Source organism: Prionailurus bengalensis, chromosome A2, assembly GCF_016509475.1.
Source record: "Prionailurus bengalensis isolate Pbe53 chromosome A2, Fcat_Pben_1.1_paternal_pri, whole genome shotgun sequence".
NCBI classification, from domain to species: Eukaryota; Metazoa; Chordata; class Mammalia; order Carnivora; family Felidae; genus Prionailurus; species Prionailurus bengalensis.
Genome location: NC_057348.1, coordinates 6,472,716 through 6,497,280, shown reverse-complemented (window position 1 = coordinate 6,497,280; position 24,565 = coordinate 6,472,716). Strand labels below are relative to the sequence as shown.

At 49.5% G+C, this 24,565-nt stretch overlaps 1 protein-coding gene across 1 annotated transcript in view; it reads right to left on the bottom strand.

The window, feature by feature from the left end:
- Positions 1-2,371: 2,371 nt before the first annotated feature.
- INSR (insulin receptor) overlaps positions 2,372-24,565 on the bottom strand; it is a 143,045-nt gene continuing 120,851 nt past the window's right edge. The window contains 9 exon segments of the mRNA XM_043590226.1: positions 2,372-7,294; positions 9,652-9,786; positions 10,138-10,267; positions 11,634-11,793; positions 11,885-11,995; positions 12,933-13,177; positions 15,126-15,193; positions 16,701-16,803; positions 21,003-21,162. Of these exon segments, the coding sequence (XP_043446161.1) occupies positions 6,940-7,294; positions 9,652-9,786; positions 10,138-10,267; positions 11,634-11,793; positions 11,885-11,995; positions 12,933-13,177; positions 15,126-15,193; positions 16,701-16,803; positions 21,003-21,162 (1,467 nt within the window). The 3' untranslated portion in view covers positions 2,372-6,939.

Genomic DNA, 24,565 nt, shown 5'->3' with positions numbered 1-24,565 from the left:
CCCAGGCAAGCCATCGGCTGACCCAAGGCGTGGATTTCAACACGCGCTGCTGGCCTGGCTCGTGGAATGGTGAGAAAGAATAGCGGTTTGTTGTTTTAAGCTGCTTTGTATGGGAGAGCTTGTCACACAGCAACAGAGATAAAGGTTCACATGGGGGAGTTTTATCCGGGATAACTTGGGATCAGTATCTGTAAGGGAGGGGAGTGGGTCTGAGCAAAGGGAAAAATTATACTGCGATGCAGCTGCCACTGACACCTTACCCCATCCAACGGGGAGCACTCTAACCGTGGTGGCGTCTCAGAGCTGTCCCACGTTGTACCACTTCGCTAGGGCTGCTGTACCAAAGTACCACGGACCAGGGGGCTGCACAGAAATGCATCCTCCCACAGTTCTGGGGGGGCTGGACGTACAAGACCAAGATGTCAGCCAGGCTGGTTCCTCCGGAGGTTGTGAGGGAGAATCTGTCCCTTGCTTGTCTCCTAGGTTCCGATGGTTCACTGGCAATCTCTGGCGTTCCCTGGCTTGTAGATGTGTCGTCCCAGTTTCTGCCTTTATTGTCACATGGCGTTCTCCCTGTGCATCTGTGTCCAGGGAGACCTTTCATAAGGACACCAGTCATATCGGATTGGGGCCCCGCCCTACTAGTTACAGATGTAACTAGTTACATCTACAGTGACCCTATGTCCAAATAAAGTCACATTCTGAGGTACTGGCAGTTAGGATTTGAACATCTCTTTTTTGGATGGGGCGCGGGGGACACAATCAAACCTATAACATGCGTCTAGGCACAGGGGCCAGGCCTTGGTGTCCCCACATACAACAGTCGTTAGATGTGGCTACCCTGAGTGAGGGAGCCTAACTGTGGGCAAAGCAGGTCCCCAAAGCCTAGGAAAGTGCTGGCAGAGGGGCTCAGTTGTGAGCCCCCAGAAGACAATGCCCCCGTCAACTACAATGGACCCACTACAGCGACCACAGCAGTGTATTCATCACAGCATGCACTACATCTACCCCCGTGGATCTAATGTAGTTCTGGTCACAACAAGGGCTTCTAGAGGCGATTGGGGTGTAAGACTCTGGGTGAGTCACCTTGAGGGCACAATCTCAAGCTGCACGGTCAGCTTCGGGGTTGAAACCGTGCCCCAGGAGATGGGTCAGGAGCACCTAAGGAGGTTAGAGACCAACAGCTAGAAAACGTGGACCTCATCACACATCGTCTAGACCACCTGTGAACCATGCCAGCCTTGTTAGAGTATCACTTCCCTTTTCTGTGGAGTACTTTGGAGATACCAAAGCTTTCATGTGCTTCCTTCTTCTCACTATGCTGGTGGCCACTGGCTCAATCTTTGGTCATACGGCACACACTTGGGGCAGGAATCAGGGTTTCCTGGCCCCGAACCCTGAGCATTTCAACCACTCACATCCCCAGTCCAACCCAGAGCCCAGCTGGAGCTCCTTCTCTGGTTGCAAGATTATGGCCTAGAAAGCCCACCCAAAGATGTGCTTTTCCTCAGCTTTGCTAGGTCCTCACCGAAGCCTGGAAGTCTTGAATGGGTGGACAGATGGATGGACAGATGGATAGATAGATGGCTGAATGGACAAACAGGTGGATGGATAAACAGATGGGTGTACAAACGGGTGGTTGAATGGATAGAAGGAAGGAAGGAAGGAAAGGCAGAAAGATAACTTCATGGACAGATGGATGGATGGATGGATGGAGTCAGGCTGTGACCAGAGGACCCACTTGGCCAACACACAGAACTGTGAGAAAGCTTTGCTGTTTCAAGCTACAAAGTTTTTAGGATATTTGTTACAAGCAACAACTAACGTGAAGTCATGTGACTCACTCAAAGTCACATACGGAGCTGAAGGCAGGGAGTCTGTCTCCTTACCCACTACGCTCCGTGTATAGCTCATGCAAGGCTGTTCAAAATCCTCTTTCAATCTGTGGTCCCCCACTGACCACCCATCCTGGGGGCACTTCCATCCTGTCAGATGACATTAAAAGTGTTCAATATATACATGGTGAAATAGAGCAAGACCCCGGAGGTCCCCTGGTATCCCTGGAGTGAACCCCTTAGTGCTTGCATCATGGGAAAGTCTGAGGATCTTTAGGATAGCAGTTACCAACCGTTATGGAAATAGTGCAATATTTAAACCACCAGTTCAATCATACAGGTATGTACCAGCAGATCAGCCCTGATTGTAACAATATTTAACCTCCCGCTTCATTGTTCTGAAGAAACAATGAAGGTTTGTTCCCTCTGAAAACAGATACCCGTGATTTCCAGAGTTCCCTTAACACAGCCCACCCCACAGCCACGAGCCCACACAGTTCACAGGTCCTTGCTCGAACACCACACAAAAACAAGAATATTCTCCGATAATTTATTCAGAATTTTCATATAAACAGGTAATTATCCCATATTTTACATGCAGAGCAATTTCAATATTCAAAGAAAAAGGCATATTCTGTACATGGCGCTACTTGGCTCTTGTAGGAAAACATTGAAAAAATAATAATTGAGCTTTTGGTGGGTTTTGTGTTTCTGAGTTGTTTTCCCCATAAGCTGAGGCACATTTGATCCTGTGCAGCTGACAGCGGATGGAAAGTGTCTGCGGCTGACACGCAGGGCCAGGACCCCCCGAGGCACAAAAAGTAGAAAGACTAAACAAGCCATTCCTGAATGTGTACATAGACGCACACTTGTCTTGGATGTTGTTCCTTCCTTCTCAAAGGGGACAAAGAGCCTCAGATTCGTGATCTGGTTTTTAACAAGGACTTTTAGGGTCCACACCCGAATAAGAATTTGGCTGGAGGTTGGTTCTCGACCCTGACTGGTATGAGGTGACAGTGAGCTCACAAAGTCAACGTTTCCCTCTGCTTCTGGGGGACCCCTCAGGAAACATTCACCTTCAGTTGTAGCCCCTGAAAGTCCATGACATTCTTTCACGTGTTTGAAAGAACAAATCAACATTTGTTCTTTCCATTTCAACCTCACCTCTGGTGTAAATCAATAGTCTAAACAACCTTCTGGAAGGTTTTCTGAAGGGACACCATTCTATGTGCACCATTTATACACAATCAGCGTTTCCCTGTTCCCCCCATCGAACAAAACCGTAATTTCTGAAGAGCCCGAGGTGTCAAGGACTCACCAAGTGGCATCCAGAAGACATTTAACCCCAAATTTCCACCCACCATGAAGTTGAAAAATGATTGTCACTGGACCTACAGCACATCCACGAGCTACTCAGATGGCTGGCATGGGCCATGCTCTGATAGCATTCCTGCCCACTGCCCACTGTTATGACAGCTACGAATTAACACCTCCCAACCCAACCAGCACATTTTATGGCAGATTGTCTGCTCTGGTGGGAGATAGTGGAAGATTTGTCCATCAATTGGCAGCAGTCTCCAATGATCACAGGATTGTATGTGCAGACCCTTGCATCAATTCCCACATTTTCTCTGTTGTGCTCAATATCTCTCCACGAGAACCAGCAGCATTCCTCCCTACTAGCTTGACATTACAGGAAAGCACCAAGGACAGCTCCCAGAATACAAACGTTTCCAGACGTGTGCTTGACATCACTGGTCCCGGGAGAAAGTAATGTGCTTGCTATTCTCCTCCCGGAAGAAGAAACTACTCTGTCGATTATGCCACATTAATGAAAAGGATTTTAATAATAATGAGACATCTTTAAAAACAAACAACAGGAACTACCCATCTAAGCTGGCTTTGTTGCTCTTTTTAGAGCCCATCACTACAACACTGCCAGGTCAATCATGACTTTCTAGGACCAAAGTTGTTGTTAGACACAACACTGTGTGATGAAAAAGGTTTATGACCCAATGGCTTTCTCTTCTCACTGCAGTGGCAGAGACAAACTAAAAGAAATAGGCGATATCCCATTTGTGCAGGTGAGCCCAGCATTCTCACACAGGGGTCCAAGGTTCTGTGGCTAAAAAATATACTCAGCATGCTGGTAGATTTGGGATTGGAATTTCTCTACAGTCCCCTTTTCCACTTGGAGGATAGAGACGCTGCATTGGGTATTTGTGTGTGAGGTGCCCACAGTGCAATTTGTTCCAATCCCCCAAAGCATCTGAGCTTAAAAGGAGTAGGAAGAAGCCATGGAGAGTCCCGGGCACCTCGGTGCTCGCTGCAGAGGGATGCAGTAGGGCAGCGGGGATGCTAGCTTTGCACCAGCAGGAGACGGAGTATTCTCTCCTCACCAAAGGAAGCTAGCTCAGGCCTGGGCACCCCACACATCAGATACGTCATGATGACCTGAAATTTCAGTTCACGTTTGGAAGCATGGTGCCAATGGATGCAGGATCAAAAAAAGTGGGGGTGGGGAAGATTGAACTCAGAGAAGACTATTATCAGCCAGAAAAAGGATCTATGCTCACACGAAAGCCACACTTTATCCCAACTCCCTCCCTCAAAATTCTTACTGGTCCCTGGCATTTGGAATCAGCTGATACAGATTTTCCCTGATTCAGATTGGATCCAGGCAGAATTCTGAAGTCTCAAAGATGTCCATTATTGAACCACATCTTAATGATACACTGAGGTAGACTGTGCTGGAAAAAAAAAAAAATCATTACCCCACATTCACCTGTTTATTTCTCGTTGATAAAAATTTACATGCACTCCATTTTTTACGAAAGTGATTTTTACAGTGATTTTTATATATTAAAATAAATAATTTCCCCCTAATATAAGAAAACCTTTCTGAATTAGAAAAATGTGAAAATTGTTGCTAGTGTCATATACGGCCACTACAAATTTACTACGAAAAGAACAAAATACCTAGATCTATGTATTTTTAATTTACGTACAGACCCTCTTATATGTACAAAATAAATTTGGCGAAAATAATTTCTGTTCTCTTGTTCCTTGTACCCAATCATTGAGGCTCCCCAGAAATATTTCATGTGCTGTGATTTCTCAAATCATATAAATAAGATAGTAATAGGCAATTGGGATTTGTGTCTACCTGTGTTCTTAACCAAGAATTGAGAAGGTTCAGAGGTCGCCATTGTCTCTATCCTGTTCTTAAGCCCACAACTTTTAAGAGAAGAGGAGAAGGAAGCAATCTAAAACTCATGAGCAAATGCTCTCAGGGATGACCCGTGGGTGACGATTTTGATGAACCAAAGTAATGAGTTCACCATGTTCTTTATTTGAGCAGCTGTGATTCTTTCCCCAAAGGGAAGAAACTGAATTCACGCCCACTCGGAAGTTCTTGCTGGCGTGACGATCCTTAGCGGTTTCTCCTCCAGACTCTACTCTCTTGGGGACTGCGACATCATAAGCACCTGAGAGTTCTGCTCAGGCCCCACACCTGGCCCAGCTGAGGTCACTGGGTGCAGAGCAGCTTCTGGGAGGTCAACTCTGAGGACAGCTGGATGCCCTGAGGGTGGAGGCGACCGACAGGTGCATCTCACTTCATATTGCTTAGTGTTCTCAAAGTCCATCTGGGCTGTCGCACTTTGGGATTTGATTTTGTTGTTTGCACAGTAATCATAGGATGTGCACACCCAGTTGAGGAAGCGTGCGAGGTACACACAAGGAACCAAAAGATCCAAGAGCCACAAGTGTGTCTGAAGGCAGGACTCAGCTCCAGGCGCCTACCAGCTTACCCAAGCAGAAACCAAGCCATCCACCAAAACCAATCACCCACACCCATGGCCTCATGATGTCCAAAAGGGTTAGCAGCTAATGTGGCTTTATTCCCAGAAAAATGGATGCCTTTAAGACCAAACAAATCAGCCACTGGTGCCTCGCTCCCCCTCTGCACACAGGCAGATCAACCAAGCAACCCACAAGCCCTCCCCTCCCTGCCCTCCCCCCCCGGGAAACAGTTAATAACTTATGAGGCTGATGCTGGAGATTTTTTCAAAAATTAAATATGTTACAAATATATTCTCAAAACTCTTAATCACCTTAGTTCTTTTTTTTTTTTCTTTTTCTTTTTTTATGTCCTAGCTTTGTTTGGTCTTGAAAAGATCCACTATCACTCCAAACTACTCCCTTGGCTCCCGGAAAACATTTTTCACCAAAGTTAAGGGAGAAAAGACTCCTGAGACTAGGCTTGGGGCAGAAAAATCTGTGGAGGGCACAGTCTCCCAGTAAATAAGAAGGAAGGAGATGGGAGGGATCAGGAGCTCGAGAAGAGCAGACCCCCCAAAGCGTCAACGCGGCATGAATACTCTGTGCGCGTGCGCACACACACACACATACGCACACCAGCCATATCTAGCCTGGACACACACACACACACGCACGCACGCACGTGGACACACGTGAACCACACACCGGGACTGCAGATTCTTATCAAAAGTATAAAAGCAGTAGCTATTGGTCAATTTGAGGAACTGATTTTGTGAAGAAGAAGAAGAAGAAAAAAAAAAATCCTTCAGCCTGGATGAGAAGACTCTTCCCGAAGCCCACTCCGTAAAGTCTGAGATTCTACTGGAACAGGGTGGGTTTTTTTTTTTCTTTCTTTCTTTCAAACTTTTGTTCCACAAACAAGTTTTATGCTTTATACTGTAGCTCAGACACCAGAAAAAAAAAAAAAAAGAAGAAGAAGAAGAAGAAGAAGAAGATTTTTAAAAACAAGTCCTTGCTTTCAATCTACTTGAAAAAATAGTAACATTCTGGCTTAAAACCGCAGTTGCCTGTAGGGACAGCAGCCGAGGAAACCCCTTCTCCTCTAGGGTCCCAGTTAAATTCTCTGACAGCTTGTCAACTTGGCAATCAAACAAACTGTGTTTTAAGTCATCAATGAACAGCAATGGATAGCAATGATCTCTGAGCTCCGTGTGACGCTGTGGCAGATTCAAAGGAGAATCCTGAGTTTTCTGGAGGCCTTCAAACCAGAGGAAAGTGAACCGGAGGGGTTTGGAGAACCCCTCCCCCAAAACAGGCGCCGTTAGGAAGGATTCGACCTCGGCAGGGTCAGGATCCGCCCGTTCTTCTTGCCCCCGTTCATGTGGGTGTAGGGGATGTGGTCCTCGTAGTTGCGCTTGAGGCCCAGCGAGGACACTCCATCCCGGCCCCCGGCCTCTTCCCTCTGTGAGTGTGAGGCCCGATCCAGGGGGACGCTCTCCATGTCCTCAAACTCCATTTCCAACTCCTCGCTCTCAGGCGCCTTGTTCTCCTCGCTGTGGAAGAAGGAAACTTCCGGAAAGCTGGGGTGCAGGTCGTCCTTGAGCAGGTCAACGATCTCCAGGAAGGTGGGCCGCATCTTGGGATTGAACTGCCAGCACATGTGCATCAGGTCGGTGCTGCAGGACAGAGGGACGCGTCAGGAAGGAGGCGGGGGGATCCAGCCATGCAATCCCCACTCCCACCCTTGTCCCGGCGGGCCGCCCCCACAGATGACAAGTACCAGCACCAGACGGTGGCCACCAGCGCAGGCAACAGTCAAGACAGAAACAGCATTTCTACCGATGCCCAAAAAAAAAAATGGTTTTGGAAAGACAGCCAAAGGGGCTGCCTCATTCCCAGGGCAGATCAAGAAGGGCCCCTTCTGACACAGCCACACGTTGAACAAGTTTATAAATTTTATACATTCCTGGTTTTTGTAAACTTTAATTTCTACTGGGGCTGCTTGAAAGGCTTCCCTGTGCCAGTAGGCAATCTTTCTAGGGCCAGAGATCCCTCAGGATCTAGATGCTTGAGGCCTGATGGGGCATCAGGAGGACCAGCCGTAAGCAGCCATCCTGCAGGCCCAGCACTCACGCGCTCCAGGGCGGTAGTAGGGGGGGTTACAACCGGACTCAGCCAAGAGCACACAGGGCAGGTGCCGAGGGCCTGGGATTTCCATTTTACCTCTTCCTCGCCCCGCTGTAATTTCTAAGGCAGGGGTTGGCAAATTTCCACCCGCGGACTAAATGTGGCCCCCTGAAGTGTTTTTGTAAATAAAGTTTTATTGGCACACAGCCACACCTGTTCATTTACGCACTGTTGATGGCTGCCTTCGGTCTATACGCAGAGTTGAGTAGCTGCAACAGAGGGCCACACGGCCCACAAAGCTGAAAATATTTACGATATGGCCCTTTGTAGAGAGTCTGTGGACCTCTACCCTAGGGCCTACTCGATTTCCCTGGTCCTGGAACTACAGCCAGCTGCTTACTGGCATGACTTAGTGAAGGACTTTCATGAAGCAACGTCTCGAAATACTTTGCTCAGAGTTTCTGAACAACTCTGCTTCGTACTCCTTTTCCTATGAGGTCCCTTGCAACTGGGTTTTCTAAATTAACGTCATTTTCTTCGGGGGATGAAGTGTCAAAATAGCCTTTCCCCCTTCAGGAGGGAAAACTTTGTCCAAAGAAACACTAATAAAGGACTTCATATTTAATAAATGTTCATTGTAGAAAGAAAACACCAAAACATAGAGAAAATACAGCTTGCATACAACTTCCCTTCAGATCTAACCTCATTTTTCTATCTGAAGACATTTGGAAGCGTAATACATACTTTTTACCCTTGATATTTAACGTAGGCTTATTCACCAAGTTATAAAATATTTTCATAAAATATGTTGAAATATTTTCAACATATTTTATTTTGGAAAAATAATATTTTGCAAATTTCATTTGAGATTTCAATGGCTACATCATCTTAATTTATAAATTTACTTGGCAATTCTCATATTGTTGGGTATTTAGATCATGTCAATTTTTTTTTGAGACTTTAAAAAACATTGCTTTGAGTAGCTGTTAACAACAGGGGGGTAAGAATGATTATCACCAAACTGTTGTCAGCACTGAGCATTAAAACTCTCTTTTCTTGGGGGCGCCCGGGTGCCTCAGACGGTTAAGCGTCCGACTTTGGCTCGGGCCGTGATCTTGCAGTTTGTGAGTTTGAGCCCCAAATCTGGCTCTCTGCTGTCAGCATAGAGCCTGCTTCGGATCCTCTGTCCCCTTCTCTCTCTGCCCTCCCCCCACTGGTTCTCTCTCTCAAAATAAATAAATTAACTTAAAAACAAAAACAAAAAAAACCTCTTTCTTTCCTCCTTTCTTCCTTCCTTTTTTTGCTAACTTAGGAAGACAGTATTTCATTTTACTTTATGTTTCTTGGACTCTAAGTGAGGAAGGACAAGTTTGCAGGTGTTTAAATGGCTTGTGCATGTGTGTTGTGCATTTGGTCCCCTAACAAACATTTACTGTTTCTTTTCAGCAAAAAAATGTAGAACAAAAACTGGGGAGTGTCGGGGAGATACATAACACATATCCACGGACCCCAAAATAATTTTAATGTTTATGCTTAGGATTTGTTTTTTTCCCCATTCTATAGAGGTGTAATTGACATGCAATATTGTATTCATCTCCTGACAACCCGGTAAGTATATAAATAGACAGTTAAACATAAATACGCCACCCCAGCCACCCAGTTTCCTTCTCCCGTGGTAACCACTGAGGTGGGGTTTCTTGTAGAACCTTCCACACACATGATACGCAAGAAAGCATACCTGTGAAGGTGTGACATGCAAACACGAGCACATATGTAGATACAATGTGCAAAAAAGTGCCCGTGCCCAGACACAGTGTGCAAACACAACCACCTGTGTAGACACATGACAGCGAACCAAAGGGCACTAATGCCTTTTTAAGGAAGAGCCCGGACGCTGCACACTTACACTCTCTCCGGACAGTTGTCAGGTTGGTCCAAATATCCTCCGTCCATGACAAATTTCAACACCTGTTCATTAGACAGGCCTTGGTAAGGTTGTTCCGCCAAGCTGGTGATTTCCCAAAGGACCACACCAAAGGACCTGCCAATGACAGTTGAACGTAGTAACAAAGAAGCCATTAAAACACACACACACACATACACACACACACACACACACACCCCCACACACACCCCTTCTTAGTCTACTAGAATGTGGTTGGCCAGTTCATTCAACAATTCATGCTGCATCCAGAAACGTCTACATTAGTCTCAGTCGGAACACAGGTAGCTGTGCATGCGTCCTCAGACATGACATCCCCTTCGTTTTCTTGATTACGAGGCTACAAGGAAGGCAGGCTTTAACGGGCCCCCGCTTGCTGGTCACACACAGGGAACGACCCGGGAGTCGGGCCCAGCGTTCTGTCTGCCGATCCGTGCGTGCACGACTCACCACATGTCAGAAGAAGTGGTGAAGACCCCGTCCTTCAGGGATTCCGGTGCCATCCACCGCACGGGGAGCAGACCCTTGCCTCCTTTCCGGTAGTAATCCGTTTCATAGATGTCTCTGGTCATTCCGAAGTCTGACAACAAATGGTTCAACATCGTCTTAACGTTCAGCCTGCATCCCAGGTGTCTCCCATCCTCAGGGGCCCACGCCTCCAAGAGCCTGCAGATGGGCTCGCCTGCCCCAGGTGTGGGCTCACCTGCGTGGCGGCCAAATGCACCGAGAATGGATTCTGAGGGTACTTACGGGGATGTGGAGGGAAAGGATGGGCCGCCACGTAAAGGGAAGGAAACGGAAGCACCAAGTGGTAAGGAGGCACTGTTCCGGCCCGCAGCCTGGGAAGCCTGTTTCTAGCAACACTTCCTTCCCACCCACGACCTTGCAGGCTTCCCAAACCAAAGCCTCGAGTCTCTGCAGCCAACCTTCTCCGGCCCCACCCAGGCCCACGGCCACCTCTCCCCTGCAGGACCTTCCCTCCATCGGGACCCTGGCAGCTCACTGCCCAAGAAAAGCTACATAAGGAGGATCATGCTGTTCCTTGCTTTCCGTGGCTAATGGGGGACGAGGTCTTTCGGGACTATAAGCAGAATGACATCACTTCCAGCTTCCCTTGCTGATATAAGATAACGTCTTTGGGGATCGTGAGTAGACTCGTGTTACTTCTTGCCTTCTAGCCTCCCTCCCCAGGTCTGGCTCCTGCCCCTCTCCCTCACCTCACATCTCACGCTGCTCTACTCCCCTCTACATTCCTTTTATTCCTATCACATCAGCCATCCTTCCGGCCTCCTGGCCTCACATTTGCCATAACTCCCCCTGGCGTGCTGTCACTCAGGTCAATTCATCCTGCAAGTTTTGGCTGAAACGCTGCCTCCCTACAGAGAGAGGCCTCTCCTCGCTATCATGGAGCTCTTTATTTCTTTAGGCTTCATTATCTTGTTTATATAAGCATTCTCTTACGGTTCAGCTTGAATTGCCCCATCCAGTAGAACTCTCTGTGGTGATGAACACGGTCTATGTTCACACTGCCCAATACTCGCAGCCACCAGGCTCAAGGGGGCTACTGATCACCTGAAATGTGGCCAGCGGCAGCCACAGGAATACATTTTTAATTCTATGCCATGTAATTTAAACGTAGATGGCCACAGGTGGCTGGCGGCTACTGGCGCGGGTAAAGACTGCATGCCGAGGGCAGAAAACCCGTGGTGACTTATCCACCATCACACCTCTCGGCTCCTAGTGCGGTGGCTTCCGCCAACAGGGAACACGAATATTATCCAGAGCCGTAAATGAGCGAGTTCAGAGCAAATGCGGTTCCATCACAGTCTGAGGTTCAAGCCCTCTTTGCGCTATTGGAAAAGACTGAACTGCTCGGTCTAGACAACTCCTTCCAAAAATCAAACTGGGCCTGGGCCCCGTGTCTCAAAGTAGAAAGCCAGACGAACCTCCAATTTTGACGGTGAAGTCGTGGGCCACCATGCAATTTCGAGCTGCGAGATCCCGGTGCACAAACTTCTTGGCATTCAGGTACGCCATCCCGTCGGCGATCTCCGCCGCCATCTGAATCATCTCTTGCAGAGTAGGGGGAGGGCGGCCAGGGTTATTCTGAGAATCGAAACAGGGGGTCGTGTGTTCAGCAACGTGGGCTCCTGCGGCCGGGAGCGGGTGCCCTGCCGGGTCCCCAGAGGCAGCTCACCTCAGCCTCCGGCCGCAGGGAGCGGAGGTAGCTCTTCAGGTCTCCGTGAACCATCAGCTCCATCACCACCAGCGTCGGCTGGCCTTTGGACACCACCCCCAGGAGGCGGACCTGTGGAGGAAGTGCAGCACGCAGTAGGGTGAGGGTCTGGGGGAAGGTGTCCACTCATCAAGGTGGCACACGGCACCCTGTGTGGTGAGCCCTGGTCTGTCTGGCTCAAATGCCAGGGTCAATGCCTTGCTGGGACAGGGGAGTCGGAGGAAGGAGGGAGAATTCGGGACTCAGGGTCTGGTGGGTGGGGGAGCAGACAGACATGCCTACAGACAGCAACAGCCGAGACAGACACTTGGATATCTCCTTGGTGTCTCTGAGCACATAAGGCACGTTCCCACCCCGAAGCCTTTGCACCTGCTGTTCCCTCTGCCTGGCTCTCTGTGCCCTAACAGGTCCACATGGCTCAGTCCCTCCATCCTTAAGTCTTGGCGCAAATACACCTTTTCCCAGTCCTGAATTCCCAGTCCCCTGACTCTGCTCTCTTGTTCCATTCTGCCATAGCATCAGCCCCCAATGTCTTCCCTAAGGAACTTATTGGTTTTAGGGTCTGCCTCCGTGGCTGTACAGGAAGCTCCATCAGGGCGGGAATCCGATGCATCAAAGAGACGAGAAATGAGGCTTAGCACACAGCCGATCCCCTTAGCACTAGGCTCCAGGAGAAGGTAAGTGGGAAAGGGTAGGCAGGGATGGGGTGAACACTCATGTGTTTAAGGGTTAAAAGGAGCCAGGAAGAGGGAAGAAACAACATTCTGGAAAGCAACGGGACGAGTCTGGCTCCAGGCAAGGTGGGAGAGGATGAGCTTAGAGGAGGGAGAAGGAGGGGGGCCCTCCCCCACACCTTGAGGATACTGCAGAGTGGGGGACAGGCAGGGTCCACACCTAGGGTCCTCCCACCCCGTGCAGGAGGAGGAGGAGGAGGGACAGGGGAGCTGGAACAGGGTCGCTGGCACCAGAGGAAGCCTCTGTCTGCTCTGGGGGCAAACGCAGGACTCACCACGTGATGACAGGTGAAGCCCTTCATGACTGAGGCCTCGTTGAGAAACTCGATCCTCTCTCGCAGACTGGCGGACTCGTTGACCGTCTTCACCGCCACGCGGGTCTCCGCCTCGCCCTTGACGATGTCCCTGGCATTGCCCTCGTACACCATGCCGAAGGAGCCCTGCCCCAGCTCGCGCAGGAGAGTGATCTTCTCCCGAGGCACCTCCCACTCGTCCGGCACATACACAGAGCAGGGAAACACTACTCCTCACTTATCTACACAGCATCCTTGACAGACCCCTGGGGGCCCCCCAGCCAACCTCCCACCTGAGCACCCCTGGCAAACGTTCGTTAAGTGATTTCTGTGGTCCAGAACCCAGGCACTGGGCGTAGAGCCGAGAACAGGACAGGTGTGGGTCCCTGCCCTCACAGGGGGGGACAGCAGAGGCTTGGGAAGGAGCCACTGTCGGCCCAGCGTCCTGGCCGGTAAGTGCCGCACCGAGCCTGCCTCCACATCCTTTCTGTCTGATCTCAGAGCCCCGCCACCAGATCATCCTTTCTGTCTGATCTCAGAGCCTCCTGGGTCGGAGGCTGTGGTCTCTGCAAAGGGCCAAGGGGATGGGGACAACTCCGCCTGCCAACCACTGGCGTGTGAATGAACCCATCCAGGACCACCCAGCACCAGCTGATCCCCAGGCAGGCTGCAGCCACGTGAATGAGCCCGGATGAGATCAAAGGATTTGCCCAGCTGATCCGATCACAGGTGGAGGACCCACCAAACTGTGTGCTAATAAAGGGGGGTCGTCTTAAGTCACTAAAGCTGGGGTGGTTTGTTACACAGCCAACGATTTGCAGATGAATGCACAAAGACCTCATAAGAAAAGCCGAAATGGTTCCTGCGTCCTCTGCACCCGTTACAGGCTGAATACACCCATTACTTCATTCCTGGAGGGAAGCAGGGCAGTAGGGTGGAGAGGCAGCCCCGAGGTTCAGCTTCCCCACCTCCGGTGTGCGGTAACAGTGCCGTCACCCGCTCCCGTTCCCGCCACATAGTTCCACCTGGAATGACCACTAGTTTCTCTGTCGTGATGCTTTGGCATCTAGGCCCTCGATGGCCCTAAAGGGGCTGGCCCTCCCCAGGGCGCCCAGTTCCTAGAGACAGTAAGTGACCTGCCAGCAAAACAACCAATCCAGAGCCCAAACCATAACCCCTCCCTCTGTGGGGCCCGCACCCTCTGGGCTCTATCCCCTTCCCCTGATCACCCAGGGCCAGGCCCTACCCCCCAGAACCCATGGAAATCATTCAAACTAGCCAATCCTCAGTCTTCCCCCGCCTTGCCACGCCTCCCCAAGAAACCACAATAACGGTTCTTGTCCGCGTTCTTTCCATGCTCCCTCTGCCTCCTGCCCGACCCCAGGGCTCCCCTGTGTGGTGCTGCCCCCCCCCCCCCGTGCATGTCTTATCAGACCTGATTAAAACAAACCCTGCGGATCCTTAAAAGCATCACCCCTGTATCCCAAGGCAGTATCCTTGGGATCATCGACAACGCTCATGCCTTGAAAGTCACTTTTTCTGCTTTTTGCTGCATGAAGCACTTTGGAAACTTGTCCTGCGGCAGATGCTTTCCCCTCTGATGGAACAAGCAAGCCTCATCTCTAGGGGCTGCCCGATGCCCTTTGGTACAATCAAGGGAAACACAGGTGTCGGTCCTACGTGACTACCAGCATCAGTATCACATCTGTGTTCAGGTGCCACCAACGGCGGATGTGTCCCTGCCACACATACAGCCTCCTGTTCACCCCATTTTATCCTTCATTCTTGTCTTCCCCACCCCCTGACCCCCAGTGTCTCACTCTGGCTTCCGACTCCCACCTGCCAGTTTGGACAGCAAGTCCGTACATGGCTCTCTGGCTCTGGCCCTCGGCGCGGTCTCGGGCACAGGCCGCAGATGCCACAACCCCACAGCTGGGGCACCAGATTCTCAGCCTCCCAGCCCCGCTAGATCAGCCCATCCAACAGGCGCCAGACAGCAGGTGTCCAGCTGCTCCCAGCAACGGGGTCTCCGCAGCCAGGGACAGGTCTCCAGTGAGCGAGAGGGCTCGTCTCAGCCTCCCAGGGTATCAACCCCCGACTTCCACTGGACAGTAATGGGAAAGGGCACTGCAAGGCAGGATTCCGGCCACCCAGAGGTCAGGGGATGGTACTCACCATCACTGGCACTGAGGTACTCAGGGTTTGAAGAAGCATACAGCGGCCCCAGTGGGCCATCCGGCTGCCTGGAAGGGAAAAAGGAAGACATTCCAGCTTGGTATTCTCACGAGGCCCTGGGTCACTCGCAAGGGGGTTACGAGCTCCCCAGTGCAAACGGCAACCCTTACCAGCAGCATCCGTGTAATAATCCTGGATGCAGTCTGGAAGCCCATCAGATGGCTACTGAAGCGCATCAACATGGAACCATAAGCTGTAACTCATGGGTGTCCACGGGACACCCAAGAGCCACTCACCCCTTGCTGTTCTCATCCCAGCTCACAAGAAACAAGTGTTACATTTTCAGGAAATTTGAGAGCAGGTTGTTAATACAGCCATCATTTAAAGTTACAGGGCACAGGTTTACAATGAAATAAAACGATATCAAAAGCAAACTCACCATTTCCTCATTATCTTACTATCATCCGTGACCGTCTGCAGCTTGAAATTGGCCACGGTAGGAATATTTACATGATAGAAACAGGAATGATACAAACCAAGACTTGATCTATTGTTCTGTTGTTTGTGCAGGCTTAAGAAAGTGATGGCAAAAATGTTACCAATGCAGATTAAGCTTCAAAGTCTGTCAGCGCTGGGGCGCCTGGGTGGCTCAGTCGGTTGAGCATCCGACTTCAGCTCAGGTCGTGACCTCTCTCGGTTCGTGAGTTCAAGCCCCGTGTCAGGCTCTGTGCTGACAGCTCAGAGCCAGGAGACTGCTTCGGATTCTGTGTCTCCCTCTCTCTCTCTCTCTCTGCCCCTCCCCAGCTCACTCTCTCTCTCTGTCTCTCTCAAAAATAAATGAACATTTAAAAATTAAAATTAAAAAAAAAAAAGTCTGTCATCTCCACAGCCATGATATTGCAAACAGGAAAAAAAAAAACTTAAGAAAATGTTCCTCTGTATTTATGAATTATTACCTGATTGACTGAAGTCACTTGTTCATTGAACCCATACACCTTATTTCATTTTTACCTTACTCTTTTAAAAAAATTTTTTTTTTTTTAACGTTTATTTGTTTTTGAGACAGAGACAGAGCATGAATGGGGGAGGGTCAGAGAGAGGGAGACACAGAATCCGAAACAGGCTCCAGGCTCTGAGCTGTCAGCACAGAGCCCGATGCGGGGCTCGAACTCACGGACCGCGAGATCATGACCTCAGCCGAAGTCGGCCGCTTAACCGACTGAGCCGCCCAGGCGCCCCTACCTTACTCTTTAATGAAAACAAAATATCAACCAACATCCAGGTTGGAACTATACTCATTCATCACTTGCAACCATAGGTTGGCTATAGATACAAAGGTTCAGGGAGGAAAAAATCAACCAAAACATTCGGTGAGAATCAACCAGCTAGAGGCAATTTACGGTAACAAGCAATGTATATTGTATTATGATCACTACCTGTAAATTGCCTGCTATGCACATCCCTATGACAGTAAAACTTATAATAAACTTAGATATAGTTCTCTCTGTATCTAGGCACACTTTCTTTTCTGGAGAGCCAGTTTTTAACCATTTACCAGCACACCATTGTACCCACCTCTTTCTCAGGAATAGATAAATACTTCCAATCACAACACTGAAGAGAAAGACAAAGATGAGAGGCCCGATGATAATTTTTGCAATGTTCGATGGGACATCTACTGAAATAGAGTAAGAAAACATATGTTTCGCACCAAAATGTATTCACATCACAAATCACACCTATGCCTGCAATGGCGGGCCACACACACCTGCCCCCTCTCTTGTCCCCGAGCCTCTCTGCCGGTCTCCTGGGCCGTTCTTTTCCAGTCATCTTGAATCACCAGTTGGCTCCACTTAATAATTTGCGTTTTCATTTTACAGAAATGAAATTTTAATTTGCCCCACAAATTAAATAGCCTATTTTAATCCCAACAGCACCTCCGGCAGATGAAAATTTCACCAGGAAGTACCCTGTGTGTGCTAGGGGGTCTTGCCCAAAATATCCTTTTAAATCGACCAAAGAAACGTTCTGTTAAATTTGCACGTGAGGCCCAGTTGTCTACAATTATAAACACGCCCATGTATTCAGACTCTCCCAAGCCCAGGAGGAAAATGGGTTCTAAGGAATCAGGGAAGGAACCCGGTCCCTGGGCTCTTCAACATCCACAGCGGTTTAACGAACACTTACTAAAAGTACCAGGCGCTATTTGAAGAGCTTTGCACCAGTGTTTTTATTTAATTGTCACATAAGCCAAAGTGGGAGGTGCCGTGACTGAGGCCAGTTAACAGATCGGGAAAAGAGGCTCAGAGACTGGAGGCGGGTCTTGCCCCAAATCCCAGAGCCAATCCACAGCGGAGCAGGGATTTCAACCCGGGCGATCTGAGTGAGTTCTTGACCACTACTCCAGGCTGCCTTCGGTGGCCAGCGCTGCCCTGAGGCATCCTGTCCTCCTGTACCCCTCCCTGAATTGGCAGTGAACTGCCTCATCCCCCCTCCCACAGCTCCTGGCCACAGAAAGTCTCCATGAATATCTGGTGGCCGAACGGGCCACGAGAGATGGACACCTACTGGTCACATGCAGGTGGAGGTCTGCATGTCCCTCCTTCCTGTCCCTTTTTCCTTAGAACAGGGAAGCTGGTGGCCAGGACTCACAGTGTCTCAGGACATAATCAGAGAGGCAGGCTGCACCCCGCCAACCCCACCTCTGCTTCCTGGACACCACGGTCGGGCTCACACTCCGATTCCAGGGGCCACGGGAACCAGGGTGAAGAAACGGAAATTTAAGAACTCTTGCTCTGAGTCACAGAAGGGTAAGGTCAGCCCCTGGGGGTGAGCGCCTCCTTAAAATCTGCACCTTGCTTGCTTGTTATAAAATAAAAACTCACTCAGGGTGCCTGAGCGGCTCAGTCAGTTAAGCGTCCACCTCCTGATCTCAGCTCAGGCCATGATCTTAGGGTTCGTGAGTTCGAGCCCTGTGTCAGGCTCTGGGCTGATAGGGCAGAGCCTGCTTGGGATTCTGTCTCTCCTTCTCTCTGCCCCTCCCCCACTTGTGCATTCTCTATCTCTATCTCTCTCTCTCAAAATAAGTAAACTAAGAAAGAAAAAGAAAGAAAGAAAGAAAGAAAGAAAGAAAGAAAGAAAGAAAGAAAGAAAGAAAGAAAGAAAGAAAGAAAGAAGAGAGAAAGGAAGAGAAAAGGAAGTTAGGAGAAAAGGAGGGAGAAAAGAATCCTTTTTAAGTAATCTACTGTGTTAGTCATGTAACTCTCCAGACTTTTTGCTATCTCTAGTAATGCTGGGCTACCTTTCCTTGAACATGTATCTTTTTTGGACATCCCTGATAATTTCCTCAGGATAAATTTCTTTTTCTTTTTTTTTTTTTTTAATTTTTTTGTTCAATGTTTATTTATTTATTTTTTTTGGGGGGGACAGAGAGAGACAGAGCATGAACGGGGGAGGGGCAGAGAGAGAGGGAGACACACAATCGGAAACAGGCTCCAGGCTCTGAGCCATCAGCCCAGAGCCTGACGCGGGGCTCGAACTCACGGACCGCGAGATCATGACCTGGCTGAAGTCGGACGCTTAACCGACTGCGCCACCCAGGCGCCCCCAGGATAAATTTCTAGAACCAGAAGTGTTGGCTCCGATAGTAAGAGCTTTAACAAAATGTTTGATACATATTAATAAAGAACATCTATGTGTCTGCTCTCAGACAACACTAAGCACTATAATTAAAAAACAGAGGAGGGTACTTGTTGTGATGAGCACTGGGTGTTGTATGGAAATGATGAACCACTGAATTCTACCCCTGAAACCAATATCGCACTGCATGTTAACTAAAATTGAAATTAAAATATATATATTCATATTAAATATATTTACATATTTATATTTATATATTTATAATGTTTATATTTAAAAATATATATTTATATTTTTAACAACCCAGAAACAAAAAGCCTTACCAATTTGATAAGTTAAAAATTACATTTTGTTTTAATTTGCTTTTGGGGGGGGGTGTGGTTTTGAGGTTGGACTTTTTTCCTTGTATCTTCTATCTTTTCTATTTCTTTTTAAATTGGCTATTTATGTTCTTTGCATATTCTTGTGTGTGTGAATATATTACTCATATACTATATGGATATTCATTTGATAGTAACTCTTTGTCAATGATGCTACCAATGTTTTTCCCACTTTGATATTTTCCTTGGAATTTTATTCATGGCATCCCTGGTTCTTAAGAGAGAGACCCCAAATCCTTGAGCTGACCTGGGTAACAGGAAGTGTCTTTGTTATTGACGAGCCCCTGGGAACATACCTGAGCCTATGCTACGAGATGGGCTGACCCAGGACTGGGGTTGGTCACCTGCAGACCAAGCATGTGATCAGAAGGCTGGGACTTGAGCCAGCCTGACCTCCAGAGTACGGAGGGGCCGGGGAAGGACTTTTATCACACAACCAACGATGCGATTGGTACCGCCTGCGTAATGCAACTCTCAGCACCTTAGCTCAGAGGAGCTTCCTGGCTGTGAAGACAGCCACAAGCCAGGAGGGTGACGCAACACGTCCTGATTCCAGGGGGAGGAGACACAGCTCAGTGTCCTGGACCCTCCCCTATGTGTCTCTTCATTTGCGTGGTCCTCACCTACAGCCTTTATAAGAAAACCGTCCTTGTAAGATGGCACTTGCCTGAGTTCTGTGAGCTGATCCAGCAGATGATTGAATCTTTGGGGGGGGGGGGCATGGGAAGCTCTGAGTTTGTTGCCAGTTGGTCAGGAGCGTGGGGGGCTTGGAGAACCCCCAACTTGCATCTGGCTTTGGAAGTGAGGGCAGTCTTGCTGGGAACCCTGCTCCTAAGCCGGCAGGGTCTCTGTGAACTCTACCAGGCAGCATCAGATTCACCGTGTAGCCCTCCCAGCTGGGGTCAGGACGCTTCTCCCCGCCCTGACCCCGGCCAGAGCCTTCCCACTCTCCGAAGTCCACCATGCCTGGGGTATGAGAATCCAGCCAGCCAAGCAGAAGGCTTGTCCCACTCCTCCCACCCAAGCTCCCGCTCCTCCTGGTCTAGAATCTCCCCTCCTTCCAAGTTATTTGTTTGTTCACTCATTCAAGTGTCTGGGCTCCTGCCACGCATCTCAGGATAACCTTCCTCTTTTGTTCCCACTTGTGCATTCTTCCAGGTCTCGGTCAAGATGTCACCACCTCCAGGAAGCCTTCCCTGATCAGCTCAGCCTTCCCCACCCTCCCACCTTACTGTGCTCACTCAGGGGCAGCACTTACTGCCTGCATATCAAGAGCACATCTGAGACCAAGTAGGTGAGTTCCCCCATCCTCCCTTGGAGGACACAGCCCATCTAGAAACAAATACTGAGGGGCGCCTGGGTGGCTCAGTCGGTTAAGCATCCGACTGCAGCTCAGGTCATGATCTCATGGTTCATGGGTTTGAGCCCCGTGTCGGGCTCCGTGCTGCCATCTCGGAACCTGGAACCTGCTTCGGATTCTGTGTCTCCCTCTCTCTCTGCCCCTCCTCTGCTCACACTCTGTCTCTCTCTCTCTCTCAAAAGTAAATAAACATTAGAAACAAATACTGAGACCCTAGTAACAGGAGCTAATGCGTTAATCAGACATGCCCTGTGCCAGCCACTTGGCATTCATAATGCCACTGAAACCTCCTTTTGTTTCCAGGGGGATCCTCTTATTATCCCACAGTCAGATGAGGAAGTACAGGCTCAGAGAGGGCAAGCACCCTTCCCAGGTCACACAGTAGCAGCCGACAGACCCAGAGGTCAAGTCCAGGGCCGGCAGGTGTAGCCACTTCCCCGACCATCCTCTGAGACGTTCCCCAGAGCAGACCCAGCCAGAGTTGCCGTGCACACTTACAATAGTCTGTCACATAGAAATAAGTGGCTTCTGTCCAGGAGCCGTTGCCCGCCAGGGAGGTGGCCCGAACTCGCACACTGTAATTCCCCGGCGGCAGACCTCGCAGCCTGCAGCCTCGCTCCAGAGCAAAGTGTCTACGGGAGACACAGAGGTGCAGCTCCTGGAAGACAGGGGAGGAGAGAGGGCAGGTGTGGGGGGTGTCCGTCCCCTGGCAGGAATGTCAGAAATGACACAGAGGAGGGGCGCTTGGGTGGCTCAGTCGGTTAAGGATCTCACGGTTCGTGAGTTCGAGCCCCGCGTCGGGCTCTGCACAGACGGCACGGAGCCTGCTTGGGATTCTGTCTCCCTCTCTCTCGGCCCCTCCCCTGCTCTCTCTCTCTCTCTCAATTTCTCTCAAAATAAATAAAAATGAACTTAAAGAAAAAAAGAGATGACACACAGGGAGTAAGGAACAATCACTGGGCAACACGCGTGAGCGACATTAGGAACCTCGGGACCTCAGCGCCCCAGTTCTTGGGATAAGGAAGCAGACACAGAAGCTATCGTTACCGATGACCCTTCCTGAGCCACAAGCCAAGCATTTGACCTGGATCGTCTCATTTCCTTCTTACCCCACCAGGGCTTAGCCTCTTGTTACAGACAGGAAACAGAGGCTTCGGGCAGAGGTCAGCGAACTTCGGCTATAAACGGCCAGACGGTCAATGTGTATGGCCTCAAGCGGCCACTCACTGTGACCCACTCAACTCAGCAGCCAGGGACCGCTCCCAAATCAGTTCGCGTCCGTCCACAGACAGGCGTGGCTGCGTGCCCACGGAGCCTGGTGGACGCTGAACGCCGGACTCCACGTTAAGTGGACACGCATCATGACGTTACTCTTCTCTCGATGTTTGGAATTGTCTTCCCCAACCATCTTAAGACGTGAAAGTGATTCTTTGATCTCGGGCTATACAAACAGGCGTACAAAAATAGTGGGCCGACCCCTGGTTGAAGAGACAAAATGCTGTGGGGAGGAGGGGGGATCTCGCGGCTGGTAAGTGGCAGGACCAATCCTTCAATCCAGAACCATCCGGCTCCCAAACTCTACAAAACCACCGTGGGACGTTGTCACCAGGCCTCCAGAAAGTCTGAGAGGGCCGGGAAAGAAAACACCTACATCACCTAAATCGAATTTCAGGCTTTGCCCCACACCCCCGGTCTCAGAACCAAACACATGCGTGGGCTTAATGTCTTAAGGACAAATTTTAAAGCTCCTTCCTTCCCAGGATGCAGCCTTTTGATTTGATTTGATTTGATTCATTGTACCATTACTAAAAGAGTTGGGATCTACCCAAATCTCTGAAAACAGAGAGGAGGTAAGTAAAGCATACACACCCCAGTGATAACCACATAAACAGAGATCAACCCCGAGCTTACTGGGAGAGGCACGAGGCTCCCTGGGAAAATTAGACCATAAAACCTGCACGCATCGGGCCAAATATTAAAAACTTTCCAAAACAGCTCCAAGTTAATAGTGCATGCAGAGAGCTGGACTGGAAAATTTTAGCGGGGAGAGAAAGAAATGTACAAACTCCCGTGCTTATCATGTGACAATAACAGCAAGAAAACAGATCGGGCCGGATCAGGCTGGCGGCAGGGGCGGGGGCTCTGGTCCAAAGGTTCTTCCAAGTAGGATGAGTCACCAAGTAGAAAGGGACAAATAAGCAAATATAGAAACCAAAGGTAGCTGCTATCCGGGACAAAGGGGAAATGCATCCTCCACGACCGGCCACGGACCCCAGGCACTGCAAGGGGTGTGCTGGAAGGAACCAGAAGCTTCAGGCAGCTGTCTCCACAGACACCAAGAAACAAAAACAAAAGGCGAGACAGGACACAAAAACCTGATAAAGAGCAAAGAAGCCAATGACGTAAAAGTCTGTGCGAACAAGAGGAAAAGCTCAAAACTGAAAGATACTGACGCAAAGGAAGGAGCCCGCCACCATGAAAAATCCATGCTCCTCCCTGGCAGGGGTGGTCCTTGGGGCCAGGGTCTCCCGGGGCGGAGAGGGGACACGGTAAGAGGGTGAATGACTTGGATTCAAGGCCCAAGGAGACAGAGATTCAAGAATGATGCAGCTGGGGGTGATGTCAGCTATTCAACTAGCAAATACAAAAAAAGCCCCCAAAAAAGAAAAAAGAAAAAAGAAAAAAGAAAATGACCTCCCACCAAATGCCAGGGAGAATTTTGCAGGACTGGCAAAATCATACCATAACAGTATAGATGGTGTTTAAAAAAAAAAAAAAGTTTTACATTATTTTCTCACTTGATTTTTTTAAAACATTTATTTATTTTTGAGAGAGAGAGAGAGACAGAGCATGAGCAGGGGAGGGGCAGAGAGAGAGGCAGACACAGAATCCGAAGGAGGCTCCAGGCTCCGAGGTGTCAGCACAGAGCCCGACGCGGGGCTCAAACTCACAAACCGCGAGATCATGACCTGAGCCGAAGTTGGACGCTTAACCGACTGAGCCACCCAGGTGCCCTGTATTTTCTCACTTTATTAAAGCAATGCAAGGTAATAAGGGAAAATGTTGGAGATAATCCACCATCTTGTCTATGAAAAGGTTTTTGTGGGGCGCCTGGGTGGCACAGTCGGTTAAGCGTCCGACTTCAGCCAGGTCCCGATCTCGAGGTCCGTGAGTTCGAGCCCCGCGTCGGGCTCTGGGCTGATGGCTCAGAGTCTGGAGCCTGTTTCCGATTCTGTGTCTCCCTCTCTCTCTGCCCCTCCCCCGTTCATGCTCTGTCTCTCTCTGTCCCAAAAATAAATAAACGTTGAAAAAAAAAAATTAAAAAAAAAAAAAAAGAAAGAAAAGGTTTTTGTATTTTTTTTAATGTTTATTTATTTTTGAGAGAGAGAGAGAGTGTGTATGAGCAGGGGAGGCGGGGGCAGAGAGAGAGGGAGACATAGAATCCGAAGCAGCCTCCAGGCTCTGAGCTGTCAGCACAGAGCCCAACACGGGGCTCAAACCCACAAACTGTGAGATCACGACCTAAGCCAAAGTCAGACGCTTAACCCACTGAGCCACCCAGGCACCCCTAAAAAGGTTTTTTAAAAGATGGTTGTAATCTCTCAGTCTCTCTTATTTTTCCCCGTCTCTCTGTTCCCATAAAGGGCAAATGGGGCTAATTTGTCTGCGATTGGTGTGGGGCCATGTGGGGCAGAGGCTCTGGTGGGGATTCACAGTGGGGATTCCTACTGGTGACCGCTGGGCTCCAGGAACAGGGGAGGCGGTCCAGCCACAAGAAGCTGGGAGAATTTAGGGTTAGGTCCAATGCCAACAGGGTAACCGACTGCCTCAGTTTACCCAGGACCAAGGGCTTCCTAGAATGTAGGTAAACTCCAGGCAAATGCGAAGAGTCAGAGCAGCAAGAAGAAAATCAAGGAGGGACTGCGTTGCAGATATCTTGCTCACTGCACAGAAGCCACATTCTCTTCCTCGCTGCCAGCAACATCCCCAACTTCCTTGGGAAGTCGCACCTCCCCCTTGAGGGGCTCTTGTCTCCCACCCTCAACCCCACCCCGGTTCCA